General features: G+C 39.8%; 1 protein-coding gene and 1 long non-coding RNA gene across 16 annotated transcripts in view; one reads left to right on the top strand and one right to left on the bottom strand.

Moving 5' to 3' along the window:
* Positions 1 to 19,033, top strand: part of LOC137488296 (uncharacterized) — a 724,224-nt gene that overhangs the window by 93,491 nt on the left and 611,700 nt on the right. The gene's annotated exons all lie outside the window — the stretch shown is intronic.
* Positions 1 to 19,033, bottom strand: part of def8 (differentially expressed in FDCP 8 homolog) — a 181,020-nt gene that overhangs the window by 53,826 nt on the left and 108,161 nt on the right. For all 15 annotated transcript variants that reach the window (NM_001328206.1, XM_087291915.1, XM_087291920.1 and 12 more), the window contains 2 exons: positions 5,360 to 5,509; positions 3,861 to 4,002 (listed from right to left, as the gene is read on the bottom strand). In NM_001328206.1, the coding sequence (NP_001315135.1) occupies positions 3,861 to 4,002; positions 5,360 to 5,509 (292 nt within the window). The remainder of the gene's footprint in view (positions 1 to 3,860; positions 4,003 to 5,359; positions 5,510 to 19,033) is intronic.

Below are 19,033 nucleotides of genomic sequence, written 5' to 3'. Positions count from 1 at the left end.
GCCCAGCATCCTCTATTAACAAACTTCAATTCGTACAAAATGCAGCAGCCAGAGTTCTGACCAGGTCTAGAAAATATGATCATATCACCCCAATTTTATCCTCCTGACACTGGCTGCCTGTTAATTTTCGTATTGAATTTAAAATATTACTTCTCACCTATAAAGCTCTAAATAATCTAGCTCCTATTTATCTAACCAACCTTCTGTCTCGCTACGAACCAACTCGCTCTTTAAGATCTCAAAATTCAGGGCTTCTGGTAGTACCTAGAATAGCAAAATCAAGTAAAGGAGGTCGAGCCTTCTCTTTCATGGCTCCTACACTCTGGAATAGCCTTCCTGATAACGTCCGAGGCTCAGACACACTCTCCCAGTTCAAAACTAGATTAAAGACCTATCTGTTTAGTAAAGCATACACTCAATGCATCACCTAGCGGGTTCCACACAGGCTTCTGCATCTTGCTTATATACACTATGAACAGCAGCTACGCTAATTATTCTCTTTATTCTCTATTTTCACCGGGGAATACTCATCCCAAGGTCCTCAGATTATGCAGAGTCACTGATTGGATCCAAGACCAGCGACGTGATGATCCCAAGGATTCCATATCCGGGACCAGGCCATATCCTGAGCTGCTGCTGCGCTGATGGTCGTGGGGAGTGGAGAACATGAGTCTGATTCCAGCGACGTTCCAGGGACAGACGAGTCTTAGCTGAGGCCATCTTCCAGCCTTAACCACGGCGAATGAAGCTCTGCACAAGACTTTTGGCCAGCGGAGAAATTAAAATGGTCGTGCCCAACTGAGTCTGGTTCCCTCAAGGTTTTTTTCTTCACTCCCATCAGGTGAAGTTTTTTTTCTCTCTCCGCTGTCGCCACTGCCTCGCATGGTTCACGATTGGTAGAGCTACGCATCGATGAATTGGCTCTTCAGTGTTTGAACTCTCAGTAATGATTAAATCACACTGAACTGAGCTAAACTGAACTGAACTGAACTTAAACACTAAAACCTGAACCACACTGTTCCAGTTACTATGACCATTTATGTGAAGCTGCTTTGACACAATCTACATTGTAAAAGCGCTATACAAATAAAGCTGAATTGAATTGAATTGAATATCTGGCCAAATCTGAAGGATAATGAGATCGTTTGACTTGTAGAGCCTTTTTCTGTATTATCAACAAAAGGAAGACACAATTGTAACAAATGTGTATTTATTAACAAAATAGTAATCAAGGGTAACTACAATTACTAAATGTACAATAAATGAAGTGCATAGGCGAGTAATGAGGGTGATTAGTTAAAGTAAACCTTATTCTAAAATAACAAAGAATTGAGGAAGTTTTTGTTAGTAATGAATACCAGTTATAAACATCTAATTCATTAGAATATTTTATACTGAAACACACTATGCCAAGGACTAATTTCTGCCTTTGATGCAGTGGCTGGAAGAAGTTAGATCTTCTTGCAGATATTGAAGCATGAAACGAGCAGACTTGGCTTTTTTGAGCCAAGAGAGGAAGAAATCTGTAGTTTCTGGAACACACAGAATAGAGATTTCTGTAGGTGGTGGTTCGATGTCAGGGACATGCCGACGTCTTTATCCTTGAGTGTAGAAATTTGTATCTTCTGGAACATGCAGAAATTAGAGATTTTTGGAGGTGGTGGTCTGATGTCGGGGATACGCCGACGTCTTTATCTTTAAGCGTAGAAATCTGTATCTTCTGGAACACACAGAAATTGGAGATTTGTGGAGGTGGTGGTCTGATGTCGGGGACACGCCGACGTCTTTATCCTTGAGCGTAGAAATCTGTATCTTCTGGAACACACAGAAATTGGAGATTTCTGGAGGTGGTGGTTCAATGTCGGGGACACGCCGATGTCTTTTCTCTGAAGGTAGAGTTCCTGGAAATCTGGGACACGCAGATTTCTGGAGGTGGTGGTCTTGAAGCTATGGTTTCAGACACCTTGTAAAAAACACTGTGAATCCAAATACCAAATCCTTGCTGGAACACGCAGCAAGAGTTCTGATGTCTAGGACAGAACCCCGCAAACCACCATCAACCACACTTTGACAACACTTGACCACACTTTTTACCCTTTGACCACCTTTCGACTACACTTTGACCACTCTCTTTGATTGAGAGAATGTCTTTTAATACTTTCTCTGGGAGGCAGGATTGAAGAATGTCACCTTTCAAATCCAGCATTGTGATTGGATGATCCTGTGAGTTGGTCACTGGGAGGTGTCATCCATAATGTGGCCTGCATTTGCATAGTCAAAGTCCACCAGTTAACTATTATAATATTTAGGAGTCTTAAATATTTCCCTATGCATTATTCACTTTCCAAACCACATCCAATTTACCCAAGGCATTATTTAAAATATACAGAGTCTAAACATCACTATGTGATGTTGATCTTTACCCAAGCATTAATATATAAACCTTAATAAGCAAAGTTTCATACAGTGGAGTATTTCAAGCAGTGCATATTAAATATATACATGATCATTTGAATCTACAGGTATATGAAGTGAAATATTCCATTTGTGTCTCTTTTGTGAAATGTTTTCTGATCTATGGATCAATTAATTGGATCAAGAAGCTGTTTTGCAGGTTCTGGGCTCTTAACACCTTTGTCTTTCAGATAAACAAAAGACAGATGGTCACTGTCTCAATTACCACTTTCTGATGAGCTTAAGAAAAGGGTCAGAGTTTAGTGTTAACTCTGCAGCATTTGTTTATATTGGAAATTAATTTCCACAAGTTAATTTCCACTAGTTAGTGGCTTTACCGCTGATCACTACAATGGAATTTGCAAATAGTCTTTTTGTTTTGAATTGTTAAGTTTGAAGTCATTTGAAAGACTGGTGCTAGCATATCTGAAGCACATCACTGGACCCCTGCTGGACCCCCTACAGTTTGCCTATAGAGCAAACCGGTCTATGGATGATGCAGTCCACATGGGGCTGCATTATACGCTACAACATCTGGACAAACCAGGAAACTAGGCAAGGATTCTGTTTATGAACTTCAGTTCTGCCTTTAACACCATTGTCCCATCACTGCTTGAATACAAACTGACCCAGCTCTCTGTTGGATCACCAGCTTTCTGACAGATAGACAACAGCTAGTGTAACAGGATTATTTCAGGCATACTGATTTCCCTATATTTTCCTCCTGTTTACTTACTGTTCATATAAAATTGTTTTGTGTTCACAATATAAATGTAAAAAGAGTCTGCAAAGTGACAGTGGATTCACCTCTTCTCCCATCTTGGGTTAACGTCAAGGTGGTATAGTCCAAGCAGCCATACCTGTTACACTATTGTTTGAGCGGTCTTTTCCACCTTTATCTTGAACTAAGTAGTGTACATTTAATGTAATGAGCTGAAGGTGCTGGTCTATCATAATAACATTCTCTGTGCAGACTCAAAATGGTGTCCTCTCGTCCTTAACTACACAACGCAGAGCAAAAGAGAGTATGGTTACACTAGTCAGAATGGGCAAAATCACATAGACTCTATTGTGAAGAAAGCTTAGCAGAGACTGTACTTCCTTCGTCAGCTGAGGAAGTTTAACCTTTTACTCAGCTTTCATCCAATCCATCCTCTGCACTTCAATCACTGCCTGGTTCGGCTCAGCTGCCAAAACAGACCTCAGTAGACTAAGGCGAATAGTCCCGACTGCTTAACGAATCACTGGCACTACCCTTCCTACACTTCAATAACTGTACTTTTCCAGGTTGAGTTATGGAAAAGAGCTGCATATCTGTGTGTTAGTTTGGAACAACAGTAAATGATTGGGTAGTTTGGATTTGAATAAAAATTTACTTTTACTGGGTTCAGCTAAGATAGTCTTACCTGTGCAGGTATACCAAGTTTGAATGAGACCCCATATAATGGTGCTACACTTGTCACACATCTGTTTCACACTCTTGCTCTTCTCCTTTGAGAAGCGATGCTCTAACATAACCTGCAGGTTGGGCTCATCTTCCTCGGGATCCTGTTCAAATTGATCACAAAAATACAAAACAAATTTGTTATTTTGATAATTATAATTATTAAATTATTCTGTACAAGCCAAATTACGTAGATGAATATATTGATGTCTCACATAAACTCAAACATGTTTTAAAGAAGCAACCTGTATTATATATGGACAAATTTTAGGCTGGGATGTCTAAAACTCCATCTTGCAGAGAGCTTAGTTCCAACTAACCTCAACATACCCATGTGGCGGTTTCTAGTGTGTTTATAAATACCTGCATTAGCTGATTTAGGTAAGTTTAAGATATAGGAGTTAAAATTTGCAGGATGCTAATCTTCCAGCAGAAGGAATGGAGACTTATGTTTTATACAGTACAACAGCTGTACTTGCATATATTTAAACAGCAATAAGCTGTTTAAAAGAACTGTGTGTAGGTATACTGTGTCCACTAGAGTGATGGAAACCAGGTGAGTCTCTTTTTTTAAATGTCCCAATGTTAAAATAGTAACGTGATGAAGGAGTGCATTTTTGTTTGGACAGATTGATAGGTGCCATGTTTCTATAACATGTCAACAGAACACTTTTTGCAAAGAAACCGAGATTAAAATATTTGTTCCAACTCTGTAAAGTTTTATAAGGTTTGACCGTTTTTAAAACAGAGCATGTTTGTAAGAAAGACAGTAAAATCGCTATGTAATTCTTAATTGCTATAATCTCCATGGCCGCATGGTGTCGGTAAATGCTAATATGCATGTGTGTGTGTGTGTACTGCAAACAACATTTGTGTGCGACTCATCGATTTAAAAAGGCTTGAATAAACTCTACCACAAATACATGAAAAAGTAGTAGTATTTTGACTAATGAGCTGTATTTCAGTTTCACCCATGTCTGTTCCCATCACTGACTGCTGTATACCTGATGTAACACAGGTGAAGCAAACATGCACTTGGGAGCGCTAAGCGGGGCGAAGCAGCTCATTTGTATTTAAAGCCACAGACTACATAATAGCTACACTGTACTTAGACCCCAAAATAGGCATACGTTGCAGGCTATAATAAATTATCTGATTTGTATTTTGAACTAAAACTTTAGAGACACATTCTAGAGACACCAAAGGCTTATTTTGCATCTTGTAAAAGGGGTAAAATAGGTGGGCTTTAATGCTTATAAAACCCATACACATTCAAATTATATACACACGTTTTTTAACTTACACATTTTTTCAAAACTGTACCTATTGAAAAACAAATTTTGACTTAAGTCAAATAGATTTTGCAGTTTAATTTAAATTCAGCATGTTCATTTATGGCTTTTATGAACAATGAACTTTTATGAAAAATTATGTTCTGCAATTTTGACTGATCATACAAACCTGTAGTTCTTGTAGTTTAAGTCGAAGGTGGATAAGCTTGACCACTGCATCTTTTTGTTTCTCTGAATGCTCTGGTAGTTCCAGGATCAGTCTCTTGCACTCCTCTATGGCAAGTTTCAGCTGCTCTACATCAGACGCCACAAACAAACCCTGTGCATACATCCACACACAATTCAGTGCTTAAGTCTAAATGATTAAAAAACTTACATTGGTTACAGTGATCATCCAAAATGTTTAATTCACAACCATTAACTTGATTGACCTCATACATTTCAGAACTAGTGTGACTTATTTTCTTGTTGTCTTAAGTTATTAGTTTATTATTTTTGATATACATACATGTCATAATTCTAGATTTTAATTTAAAAATCCACAAGAAAAACACCTAAAAAAGCTTTTCAGTTGTTTTCAATGACACTACAACATTTTTTAGAATGACAGCATCAATGCGGTGCTAGGCATTCAGTATTATTCGATGGACATGCACCCTTAAGAATTTCAGGTAGCTAACAGTAGTTTACTGGTACCAGAAAAACATAATAATCTGCAACACACTGCCTATACAGCAAGAAGGTCACTGATCACTGGTCACTAAATCCCTGCTAGACCAGAAAGCTAGGTTACTCCAGGTACTCCAGGTGCAAAGACAAAGATATGTGGTATGATGTGAATTGGATATATTATATTAGTTGTAGTGTGTGAATAGAAGAGTATGTGGATTTGGGTTGTACTCTCAGGGTTTTTTTTATTGCAAAAAGGGCATCTGCTGTTGATATAGGCCAAAGCAATAGGTTCACTTTACTGTGGCAACCTGACAAAGCAGGGAATAAACCGAAGGAACAAGAGTGAGCCTTTTAGGGGGCGTACTCACATCAAGCTATCTGAACAGAGCCCAAGCGCATTTCCCGGTTTGTTTGAGAAGTGTGAGTGATCTGAATCGGGCTCAGGTGCGGTTCAGTTGGCTGGCCCTAGCCCGGTTGGATGAGGTGTGGCACAGCGTGGTTTACTTGGGCTTTGGCCTGAACTCAAAACTAAAGATGAGACGTGACTTTTAACAGACTGCTTCATATGGATTTATTTATCATTCTTACTATTTAAAAAATGCAAACTGTTGTAGTTTATTACATAGACAAACCCCTCGCTGCATGACTGCTGCACCTTTAGCAAACCTCCTAATACCTCCAGCACAAGGACTTTTATGATTATTTATTAGTGTCAAAAATGACTGATCTGTGTGTCACTGGAAATCAAACGACTGAAATGATAACTTAAGAAATCTTCACTGCATTGAGCGAGAGCACTTTTCTTCTGTTAAACTGACCAGCGCATCATCGATGACGTAAGCATGCTCCAGCTCGAATGCTATGTGAGTGCAGACCATCGGGGCAGAGGGGATGGGGGGCAAGCTTGCTTTGACATGGTTCAAGGCAACTGTACATAGCGTGCTTATGCCCTTAGTGCTATTCTTCTAAGATTTTTAGAGGGGAGGGGGGTCTTTAATGTGCTCACAAAGTCTTGCAACTTAGAAATCAATTTACTTTATATTTACATGAGGTCCTCTGTCAGCCACAATCTTCAGTCAGTTGTATTTTGGTCAGCATGACATTACAACAGAATCAAAATGACATTGTGGTAAAGTTACCGTTTTTATCATGTGCTCTCCTGAACTGCATATAGTTTCCTGATAAAAGCATCACATGCATTTTATGTTTAAAGATGCATGCCTTTGGAATAATATGTAACACATTTACAAAATATAATTGTGATGGGGAATACTCTTCTGTCAGTTTGTCTATTTTAATTATATTGGCGGTCAAATATGGAAAATGATTCCAGTATGATAATCCGACAAAGAATAAGTAAAAAAGTGATAAGGGAAACCCAATTATTTAACAATTAACACACATAATAATGTAAACTAATGAGGTAAACCTAATCAAAATGATGCAGCATATATTTCACAGAGCATGCTATTATGGATAGCGTGATCTGAATTCAACAGTTAAATGTTCACTCAGTAATATTGACATGGTTACTTAGATTTGTCGCATGAACACACAGAAAAAGCACATTTGCACTTTCACCTGCATCCAAATACAGCAAGTTGAACCACTAATAGAAGAAAGTAAGAAAAATTGACAACTTATTTTATGTATTATTTATTTAATCCAGGTGGCCTTTTTTAACATTCCCAATTATCAGTAAACTATACACCTTAAAAATGCCATCTGAAAAGTCTGTATCTTCATCATTTTGAGAAAGCAGAATAGGTTTTACAACAGGCCTTGTGTACCAGCTCCTGCACAGGGCTCTTTAATAGTTCCCACAGGCCACCGTGCTCATAGGAGTTGAATATCAATTAGGAAAACCACCTGTCCAACTTTCAAACTTTGCCATGTGATCTCCATTTCTCTCTGCCCTGTAGTTCTGGTAAGTAGCAGCTGAGGCTCAGAACTGGTTAGCCAATACCTAGATACGATGCCATCTGCATTTCACTCAAGAGCTCACTAGAATCATAAAGAACCTGTGGCAAAGAGTCATCAAAGAGTCCCATTAGTAACATATTTTGGGTCACAGCGTTCACCTCAGCAATGTCTAATGAGATTTAGCCAAGTAGCTTGGAATTAAGTATGGCCACAAAATCTAGAAATGTTTGCAAGACTGCAACAACGAATAGATTAAATCAATTAAAATTGATTACTTAAAGCGTTGGCAATGAATTTCATAATTGATTCGCCATGTGGCGCAACACAGAGACGTTTGATTATTAAAAAAAAAAAAAAAAAAAACTTTAGTTGAGCGTAGAGCAGAGTGAAAGCACTCTGCCTTTCTCACGCACTAGGGTTGTAACGGTATTAATTTTTTACGGTATGATAATCGTCTAAAACAATACCACGGTTTGACGGTTTCGCGGTATACGGTATGTTACAAATGTTACAAAATAATAGAACAGTGAAGCAAATTTGACTTTTTCCAAATAATATATTTTCAGTTACTATAAACAACACCACTTACAATGAACAAATAAAAAAATAAGAAAATAATAAATAATGTGTCAAAGTCCAAATAAAGTCCAAATAAACATGGTGCAAATCCTCAGTAAAAAATAGATATAAATATTTACTATACTATAAATAGTTACATAACGAAACTAGATTCAATATGGAACATCCTTAGGTTTTATGTGCCAGCATGGATATGGTTGTCTGTGGATATGGATTTGGATATGGTTGTCTGCAATGGACACAAACAGCTGCACCTTCATTTGCGTCTTTTGAAAACAGCAAGGGCAGCAGTTCGTCTTTGCTGTGTCACTGTTTTGTCATGTTTCTGTGCTGCTGTGGATGCAAAAGTACTTAGTATGAGAATTATTTCATGCAAAACTTTTTTTTTTGCGTTTTATTCAGCCGCGCATAAATGTATGCCTATCTCTCATTCCGTGTTGTTCAAAAAGCTCACTGTTGGTTCACAAACAAAAGCGAAACCTATGCTTATTGGTTGTAATATAGCGAGTTTGAACCAATCTGGGCATGGAGGAGGGACAATGCATCAATGTATCATGTCTGGTTTGTCCGGAGACACAGTGACGAGCGTTTCTTTGTCAAATCAGCGTTGTCAAATTTTGATGACGTAACCGCACTGATTCCGGAGCCTCTGAAAGTCCGCGTTATGTGATACAGCACTGGAAAGCTGAGATTCTCTTCTTTATGCCAATCTTTGAATTGTATGAATCGGATCAGCGGATCAAAAGTTATTAAACATTTAAGAGCAATACTTATTTTTAGTATTTTACTATTTCCAGCCACTTGCTTGAATGCATTTTGGGAGTAAGTGATGAATTTACTTGCTGAATTCTGTGTGTTTTACTTTTGTGAAAGAGGCATGCGCGCGGCCGCAAATAAACATGGCGATGCCTATCTCACGTTATAGATTACAATCAAGATCATTTATACATTTTTTAAACAACAAAAAGCACTCACTTACACAGTTTTGTAAATTGAAATATCAGGTAGCTGATGACATGATGACCAATCGTGTACATTTTTTTATTAAAACGAAAAAGTATAATAAAATGCATACATCTGTCATACAGCGGCATTGTGGCTGTGGTGTGTCCCATGACAAACATGACGCATCGCCGCAGAAAAATTAAAGGTGAATGTTCTAAAATAATGATCACCAAACAAAACTCACTCCAGGGGCCAGATAGAATATTTTAAACTCACCAGTGAAAAGGTTAATAACAGTAGTAAAGCAGCTGGGGTATAGTTAATTTGCATTGCAAGACTAAAGACACATTTTTATTCACACACCTTTTTTGGATCATTATTTTTCAATCTGTTGTCATGTATAGTTGCACTGCAAAAAAGCTTTTCTAAGTAATTTTGTCTCGAATCCAGTCCAAATTCCTAAAAAAATGTTAAAACAAGACTAGACAAGAAAAATGGCATAAAAAAATTAAGTGATGCGAAAAGCTTCTGTTTGAGATTATATCTCATTAGATTATTTTTCTTACCTCATTGGCAAATAATTGCTTGTTTTAAAACTCAAAATCTTTGGAACCAAATATCCTTCCACAGCTATGCTGATGACACTCGGATCTACTTAGCCTTACTGCCTAATGACTACAGCCCCATTGACACCCTCTGCCAATGCATTGATGAAATTATCAATTGGATGTGCCAAAACTTTCTTCAGTTAAAAAAGAGAAAACTGAAGTCATTGCATTTGGGAATACAGATGAGGTTCTCACGGTAAATAGCTGCATTTCCACTGTCGGGCCAGTGCGAGCCAGGGCTTTTATCGGGCCAGGCCAATCGCCCGAGAGGTTAAGTAATGAGGCTGAAATCATGTAGCTTTTCCACTGTCAGGCTAGTACCTCGCAGCGTGTCACGCAAACCCCGCCCCCAAAACATCCCCCAAATCAAAACGTCACACGACCCACCCACTTCAGCGGTAATAAGGCAGATAAAGCACACCATCGCATCATCACGAAATGATTAAAATGAAGACAACCCAAACAAACTAATGACACGTTACCTGACAGCATTACATTATATGTGTATATGCACATGCGTGGTATGAAATTTATTTTTTAACATCTTTGTTTTGATAGACGTCGTGTTAAGTGTTTCAGCACATAAGAGCAAGTAGCCTAATAAAATTTAGCCATATTTGTTGTGCTCAGCAGCTATTCACTAATAAAGCTCTACATTTAAATTTTCATTTCAAAATTTTACCACATTGGGCTTGCTTAAGACAGTGATACCTGGAGAGGCGTGATTGGGAGGAACGGCCTCCCTGATCTGAACCCAAGTGGTGTTTTGTTGTTGGACTTCTGTGCTAATCACAGTTTGTCCATAACGAACACCATGTTCGAGCATAAGGGTGTCCATCAGTGCACATGGCACCAGGACACCCTAGGGCGGAGGTCAATGTGCGACTTTGTGGTTGTATCATCTGATCTCCGACTGTATGTCTTGGTCACTCGGGTAAAGAGAGGGGCAAAGCTGTCAACTGATCACCACCTGGTGGTGAGTTAGATCCACTGGCAAGGGGGAAAGCTGGACAGACCTGGTAGGCCCAAGCGTATTGTGAGGGTCCTCTAGGAACTTCTTGCTGAACCCCAAGTCAGAGGGATTTTCAATTCTCACCTCCGGAAGAGCTTTGACCAGATCCCGAGGGAGGCTGGAGACATGGAGACTGAGTGGTCCATGTTCTCCGACTTTATTGTTAATGCAGCCGTGAGAAGCTGTGGTCGTAAGGTCGGTGGTGCCTGTCGGGGTGGCAATCCACAAACCCGGTGGTGGACATCGGAAGTAAGGGATGCCGGCAAGCTGAAGGATTCCTACAGGGCTTGGTTGGCCTGTAGGACTCCCAAGACAGCTGATGGGTATCGACGGGCCAAGCGTGCTGCAGCCTGGGTGGTTGCGGAAGCAAAAACTCGGGCCTGGGAAGAGTTCGGGGAGACCATGGAGGAAGACTATCGGTCGGCCCCAAAGAGATTCTGGCAAACTGTTTGGCGCCTCAGGGGGGAAAGCATTTCCACATCGACGCGGTTTACAGCGGAAGTGGGGAGATGTTAACCTCAACTGGGGATGTTGTCGGGTGGTGGAAGGAATACTTTGAGGATCTCCTTAACCCCACCGACATGTCTTTCATCGAGGAAGCAGAGACTGGGGATGCAGGGGTGGACTCGCCCATCACCTAAGCTGAGGTCACTGAGGTAGTTTGCAAGCTCCGCAGTGGCAAAGCAGCGGGGGTGGATGAGATTCACCCTGTGTATCTTAGGTCTCTGGATGTTGTGGGGCTGTCGTGCCTGACACGTCTTTACAACATCGCATTGAGGTCGGGGACAGTATCTTTGGACTGGGCAACTGGGGTGGTGGTTCCCATTTTTAAGAAATGGGACCGGAGGGTAAGCTCCAACTATAGGGGGATCACACTTCTCAACCTCCCGGGGAAAGTCTATGCCAGGGTACTGGAGAGGAGGATTCGGCCAATGGTTGAACCTAGGATCCAGGAGGAACAATGCGGTTTTCGTCCGGGCCGTGGTACACTGGACCAGCTCTATACCCTCACCAGGGTGCTCGAGGGTTCATGGGAGTATGCGCAACCAGTCCACATGTGTTTTGTGAACTTGGAGAAGGCATTCGATCGTGTCCCTCACGGCATTCTGTGGAGGGTGCTCGGGGAGTATGGGGTCAGAGGCGATCTGTTGAGGGCCGTCTCGTCCCTGTGTGAACAGAGTAGGAGTCTGGTTCGCACTGCCGGCAATAAGTCAGATTTGTTTCCAGTGCATGTTGGAAGGGCTGCTCCTTCTCAATAATTCTGTTCATAATTTTTATGGAAGGAATTTCAAGGCACAGCCTTGGGCTGGAGGGGGTCCGGTTTGGGGAACACAGAATTTCATCTGTTATTCGCAGATGATGTTGGTCTGTTGGCTTCATCAGACATGGACCTTCAGCATGCACTGGGGTGGTTTGCTGCCGAGTGTGACGCGGCTGGGATGAGAATCAGCACCTCCAAGTCCGAGGCCATGGTGCTTCACCGGAAAAAGGTGGTTTGCCATCTCCAGGTTGGGGGAAAGTCCTTACCCCAGGTGGAGGAGTTTAAGTATCTCAGGGTTTTGTTCAAGAGTGAGGGAAGGATAGAACGAGAGATTGACAGGCGGATTGGTGCAGCGGCAGCAGTAATGCGGTCGATGTACTGGTCCGTTGTGGTGAAGAAGGAGCTGAGCCGAAAGGCAAAGCTCTCGATTTACCGGTCAATCTACGTTCCTCCTCTCACCTATGGTCATGAGCTTTGGATCATGACCGAAAGGACAAGATCTCGGATACAAGCAACCGAAATGAGTTTCCTTCGAAGGGTGGCAGGGCGCACTCTTATGGATAGGGTAAGAAGCTCTGACACCTGGGAGGAGCTCGGAGTAGAGTCGCTGCTCCTCCACATCGAGAGAAGCCAGCTGAGGTGGCTTGGGCATCTGTTTCGGATGCCTCCTGGACGCCTACCTAGGGATGTCTCACCGGGAGGCGGCCTCGGGGAAGACCCAGGACACGCTGGAGGGACTATATCTCTCGGCTGGCCTGGCCTGGCCTGGCCTGATCCCCCCGGAGGAGCTGGAGGAAGTGTCTGGGGATAGGGAAGTCTGGGGTTCTATCCTAAGACTGCTGCCCCCGCGACCCGGCCCCGGAAAAGCGGCAGAAGATGAATGAATGAATGAATTTTACCACATCATATAAAAACATAAGCACTTGTTTGAGTATATAGAACACATTTTGTGTTTGGACTTTTCCCCAATGCATTTAAAGCGGCGCTGCGCAGGACTGAGTGACAGAAAAAAAAGGTAGGCTAGATTCTGCTTTCACTTACACAAAAAAAGCTCTGTTTGCAAGACTTGATTAATATCATCGTATTCAAATACTTTTTAAATAATATTTTTAACCTCCTCCGGCGTTTATTGTTTTTAAAAAAAATTTAAATCTATTTTTCACAGAGGCCTTTGTAAAATTAAAGTATATATGGCTTAAAACGGTTTCGTTTATGTATTGTATATACCTAAATTGTTATAAATAGCTTTTGTTTTATATTTGTTTATTTATTGAATGTGATTTTATTATATGCGATATTTGTAATTCTTTAAATTATTCAAATATAGCTTAGGCTATTTTATCGAAATATGACACTATTGTTTTGAGCCTCCAAAAGTGGACATGTTTATAAAAGTTTGTCCTTTTTTTATGTCCACGTTTTTAGAAGTTTATAAAAGCCCCTTGCGGCACCAACAGAGCTGTCAAGCAAGCGCTCTTTCGCCTGGCCACACACACACACACACACACACACACACACACACACACACACACACACAGGTCTCACAATGTGGCGTATCACGCACAAACACACCTATTAAACTTGACAAAAACTATCATAAAGACCCCAGCCTATAAGGTGTTTTATGGAATAGCCTATCTTAAACTGACCAGCTATTTGTGTTCTTTCCCTTTATAATAAATTTGTTGGCCGCGTGTACTCATGTGCAATGGGAAAACTAGTGTAATGAAGAAATGCCATCTTTAACAACTCAGGCAAAGTCCGCCTCTCCTTTCACTCCGCCCCGAAGCCCCAGCTGGCCCTCTTTGGCCCAATGTATTCGGCGGGCCAAAAAATGTATGCTTCTGCATCAAGCGCACACGTATGCTACTGCGCAGCCTACGCGTTGACGTATAGCCCTTTGCCTGGCCATCGGTGTCGCTGACGCGCACCTCTCAAAAAAATGTAACTACACATCGCAACGATGCGTAGCACAAGTTCTGTGATTGGTCGGCTTGGTAGCCCTGACAAGTCTGGGCGGGACCGAGAGCCACACGAGCCTGGAGATGGAGCGATTGTTTACAAGTGGGGAGTCTCGTGAAGGAGCTCCAGCTGGAAAGTTTTGCTTTGCGTTTACCTCATGGTTGCATGTCCGCCAGTTCCTGCCTCAAAATGAGCAACTTTGAGCCACTTGAACATTTGGGAAGCGTTCAGAAAAAAAAATACACCAGCGAAGAAACAGTGCGGAAGTATAAATGCCCAGCTATGCACGTTGCATGCGCCGTGGGTCACGTCAATCACTTGACGCAGAAGTGTAAATTTAGACTTAACAACAAAAAATAAGGTCAAGAATCTTGGCGTGACTTTGGAGTTAGGTCTGAGTTTCAGTAGTTTTATCAAAGCAGTTAGTAAATCAGCATACTATCATCTCAAAAACACTGTAAGAATTAGATGCTTTTTTCAGGACCACTTTCGAAACCAAGGGGTAAGAAAATTTTCCAGAATACACCAGCCACAACAGCAGGATAGTAGCACCCGGAAGAAAGGAGATCCACAAATTCGTTTTTTTTTTTTTTTTTCATTATTACAAATTTTTACAACAAACAAGCACATGTTTTAATATATTCATAACCGTGTTCGTGTTTTACCATCATGCTTTAAAAAAAACACAGAAAAAATCTGCTAAATTTAAAGATCTATAATCCATAATCATAACTCCTGTACAGCAGTCCCACAACATCAAGACACTCAGTGACACTCTATTACCCTATCAGTAATGTATAGTGGCTGGGAATTACATTTTTACAGTGTCTGCTATAATGTTAATGTTGTTTTCGTGTGTTTACCTAGATGAATATAGCAACTGTGTAAATCTCATATGAAGCAAGATATTGCGATGACATATGATGACGTGTGCAGGTGTTGTAGTGCTGTCCTAATTCTTAGGGGTAAATATTAAAGCCCTTCACCCTCAGCTTTAAGGGCCTAGGGGAAGGGGTACAAAAATAGAATTCAAATTGGGCCTTAGGAAAACTATTTTATACTTTTATCAGCAGCAGGGTAGATTACTGTAACGGCCTCCTCACTGGCCTTCCCAAAAAGACAGTCAGAGAGTTGCAGCTCTTCCAAAACACTGCGCCCAGGATTCTGCACCAGGACATCAGAGAACACCACACCTGTCCTTAGGTCTTTACACTGGCTCCTAGTTACATTTAGAATAGGTTTAAAAGTATTATTACTTGTCTATAAATCACTAAATGGCCAAGGACCTCAATACATTACAGATATGCTCACTAAATAAAACCTAATAGATCACTCAGATCTTTATGATTTTAAACTAGAAATTCCAAAGGTTTAGTCAAAGCAAGGTGAATCGGCCTTCAGCACCTATGCCCCTCACTGCTAGAATCAATTTCCAGAAATGATCAGATGTGCTCCAAAATTAGGCACATTCAAATCATGACTAAAAACACATCTGTTTTGCTGTGCCTTTACTGAATGTGTCCTGTGCTACGTTTGACAGATTGCACTATTATCTCTTTCTTTTCTTTTTTATTCTTTTGTAACCTGTTTTAATGCATTTTAATCCGTTTTATCTGTTCTTAATCAATTTTATTATTTGTTTTTATTTTCTTATACTTGTCTCTGTTATTCCAGTTTATGTAAAACACTATGAATTGATACTTGCCTTGCCTTGCCTTGCCTTGTTTTAATCACTTAACTTTTTTTCCAGAAAACAAGACATAATTTCTTTTGCTATTTCATGTCTAGTATGTATCTTGATTTAAGATTTTTCTGATGATCTGAATTTAATACAGGACAAAACTACTAAATTAGTATTTAAGTATTATTATTTTATTTTATGATTTTAATTCTAACAGTTCAGGGGTGTTCAAAAACAACATGTTTGTGCACGTTCTAAAGATTTTAGAGGGCTGCAACTAATGATCGATTAGTCTGTCGATTTTTTCTTTGATTAATTGATGAATTAGATTAAAAACGAAAACAAGAAAAGCATTCATTTCCAACCATTTATTTAACAAAAAAGCTCATTCCTGAGCTGTTATAATAAAACAAAAAATATATAATAATAAATAAAAAAAAATAATAATAATAATAATAATAATAATAATAATATAAACTTAGTAGTTTTGTCCTTCAATCCAAATACACAACAAATTGATAATAAAATTTGTTGCCAATGCTTTTCGTGATTGATTTTTATCGATTTAAACAATTCGTTGATGCAGCCCTATATTTTAGATCTGTTTTTGAATAAAGGGTTGGAAATGAATGCTATTCTCTTTTATATCGATTAATAAAGATATATTTTTCGATTTGACAGATTAATCGATTATTAAAACAACAACCCTAACAGATTGTTCCTGTAAGATGACTCATAAGGCAGACTTTGAGTTCACCTTTCCCTCCGATGGTCTGCCAAATTGAAGGGTGCTGAGTGTATCATATCAAAACCGGATCTGCTGTGGAGCTAGCTGTATAGTGAGTTGATTCAACAAGTTAAATTGTTCTCTGACATCTACATAGTAGGTATGTGGCATAGATCATGTCAAATGTTCTTCAGAAATGGTTTCATTAAAAACAGAGGATTTACCCCTAGAATCAGAAGGTTCATACTGACTTTTGATTGATATTTGTCATGCTCCCTGCTCTCTCTCACACGCACAAACACAAAGCATGATGTACTCTAAAATATTACGTGCTGTAACAACTGAGGTTGTAGTTAAAATGTAAATGAGTCCCCTAAATGGATCTGGGTGTGATGTTTATGAGGTTTGGTGCAAAAAAGTCTGGAACTAAAGACTCCTGTGTGACATCTAATCTACCAAGATGTTTAACAGGACCCTTCTGGCCCATCTTCATAGATATTGCACATGGAGGGTATTCTTTGCACGCATGCACGCACGCACGCACGCACGCACGCACGCACGCGTGCACGCACACACACACACACACACACACACACACACACACACACACACACACACACACACACACACACAGACACAGACACAGACACAGACACACACACACACACACACACACACACACATACACATACACACACACACACACACACACACACACACATAATGTTGAAATGGACTTTTAAAAAGTCAAAATTCACCCCAAAGTGCATGTAGTGTGTTTGTGATCTGTATATTGTGCCATAGAATTCTTACACCTTTTTAAAGGTATTAAATAAACCAAGAATGCATGAATTATGTTTTATGTTTAATGTTGTTGTGTTTCAGAGGCAATTCTACAACTCATGATATAGGACAGTGGTCCCCAACCACCGGGCACCGGCCCACACAAGAATGAATGAATGAATCAATCAATCAATGAATCAATCAATCAATCAATCAATCAATCAATTAATTAATTAATTAATTAATATCAGTTTGAACTATCTTTTATTTTGAAAAGTCTTTTGTTTTGAAAAATGACTGTATTCTATCGCTTACATCTCAGTCACTTGAGCACTTAAATTTAACCCACTAGCAGCAAAATGAGTAAGAAACAGACATCTCTGAAAAGTTTCTTTGCCAAGGGAAAAAGGCCCAGTGAAGGACCCATGAACTGCCAAGGAATGGATACGCAAACCATTTGTTAACAAATCAGTTAAATTACCATAGCTGTGCAAGAAGATCAACTGCTGGGGATCGCAAATGATGGCAGCTTTTTAGAGGCCGTTTGCATACAGAGTCTTTTCTAAAGTTTGCGCAAGTTATTTATTTCCAATGGAGGTTTGCGTGCAAGTGGTGTGATACACTCGAGCCTTCCAGATGCACCTAGTGGATAATTTTATTAAATAATAAATAATACTTGCATTATAATAATACCCCAGAAATAATACTTGTATCAGAGATGCAGAAATGTTTTGTCAGCTTGTCATTCTCTAAGAAAACAGTTGATGGTCACTAGGGTTGTGACGATGAGGAAATTGTCCCACTGGTTAATCACCAGTAATACCAGTATCGCAGTGAATGTGGGGGTTTCCTCTTTTCCTCTTTTTTCTGCTTTTAAATAGCTTATACATGCATGCATATAATACAATCACCTTCAGTTTTGCGGGAATTGCCAACAGTGCTGCATTAGGAGGCTATACACACACTGCACAGCATACACTGGCAAGATTAAGGGCTGAACTCCACGGGACCAGTTTTATTTGTTTTGTTATTTGCGTGTTGTTCCTTTTTAAAATACTTTTTATTTTTAAAATCTCTCAAGTTAATATTGACTATCTAGTAACAATCTCCCTCAGAGATATTGGAGTTCAATAATGTGGTGCGCAGTAACCAACACCGCTGTGAACAACACGCTTTTTTATATTTAGTACTTTGAAATAGCTGTCAAGATCTCAGGTGTTGCATGTGAATTTAGTGTTTTTTATATATAAAAAAAGTAACTAAAGATATATTACCACTGCTATACCTGTAGATACCTGTCCTTATCCCAGGGGTTTTGTGTCAAATACTTAATATATCATGTACAGTAACACCAGCAACCTGTCCTGATTCCAGGTGTTTCATTTATGATCACTTTTATATTATTTAACATCAGATACCTGTCCTAATTACATTTGTTTCGTATTTGATCACTTTTAATCTTATTTAACATCAGATACCTGTCCTGAACCCAAGTCTTGAACCCATAACTATCCAAACACACATTAGCAACCATCTATTGCACCCTAGCAACTTTGAGAAGTCATATCTCAAACTAAACAACATCATGCAGACATGGAGTTTGACTCACATGTGATTAGGCAATTCACTAATGCATGGTAGCATTGCGGTTGGCCATGCCTAGCACCACTCACATTTTCTTTGTATGGTG

The sequence above is a fragment of the Danio rerio genome, chromosome 18, assembly GCF_052040795.2.
Source record: "Danio rerio strain M-AB ecotype USA chromosome 18, GRCz13ab, whole genome shotgun sequence".
Classification (NCBI taxonomy): domain Eukaryota; kingdom Metazoa; phylum Chordata; class Actinopteri; order Cypriniformes; family Danionidae; genus Danio; species Danio rerio.
This window is presented reverse-complemented; position numbering and strand designations above follow the sequence as displayed.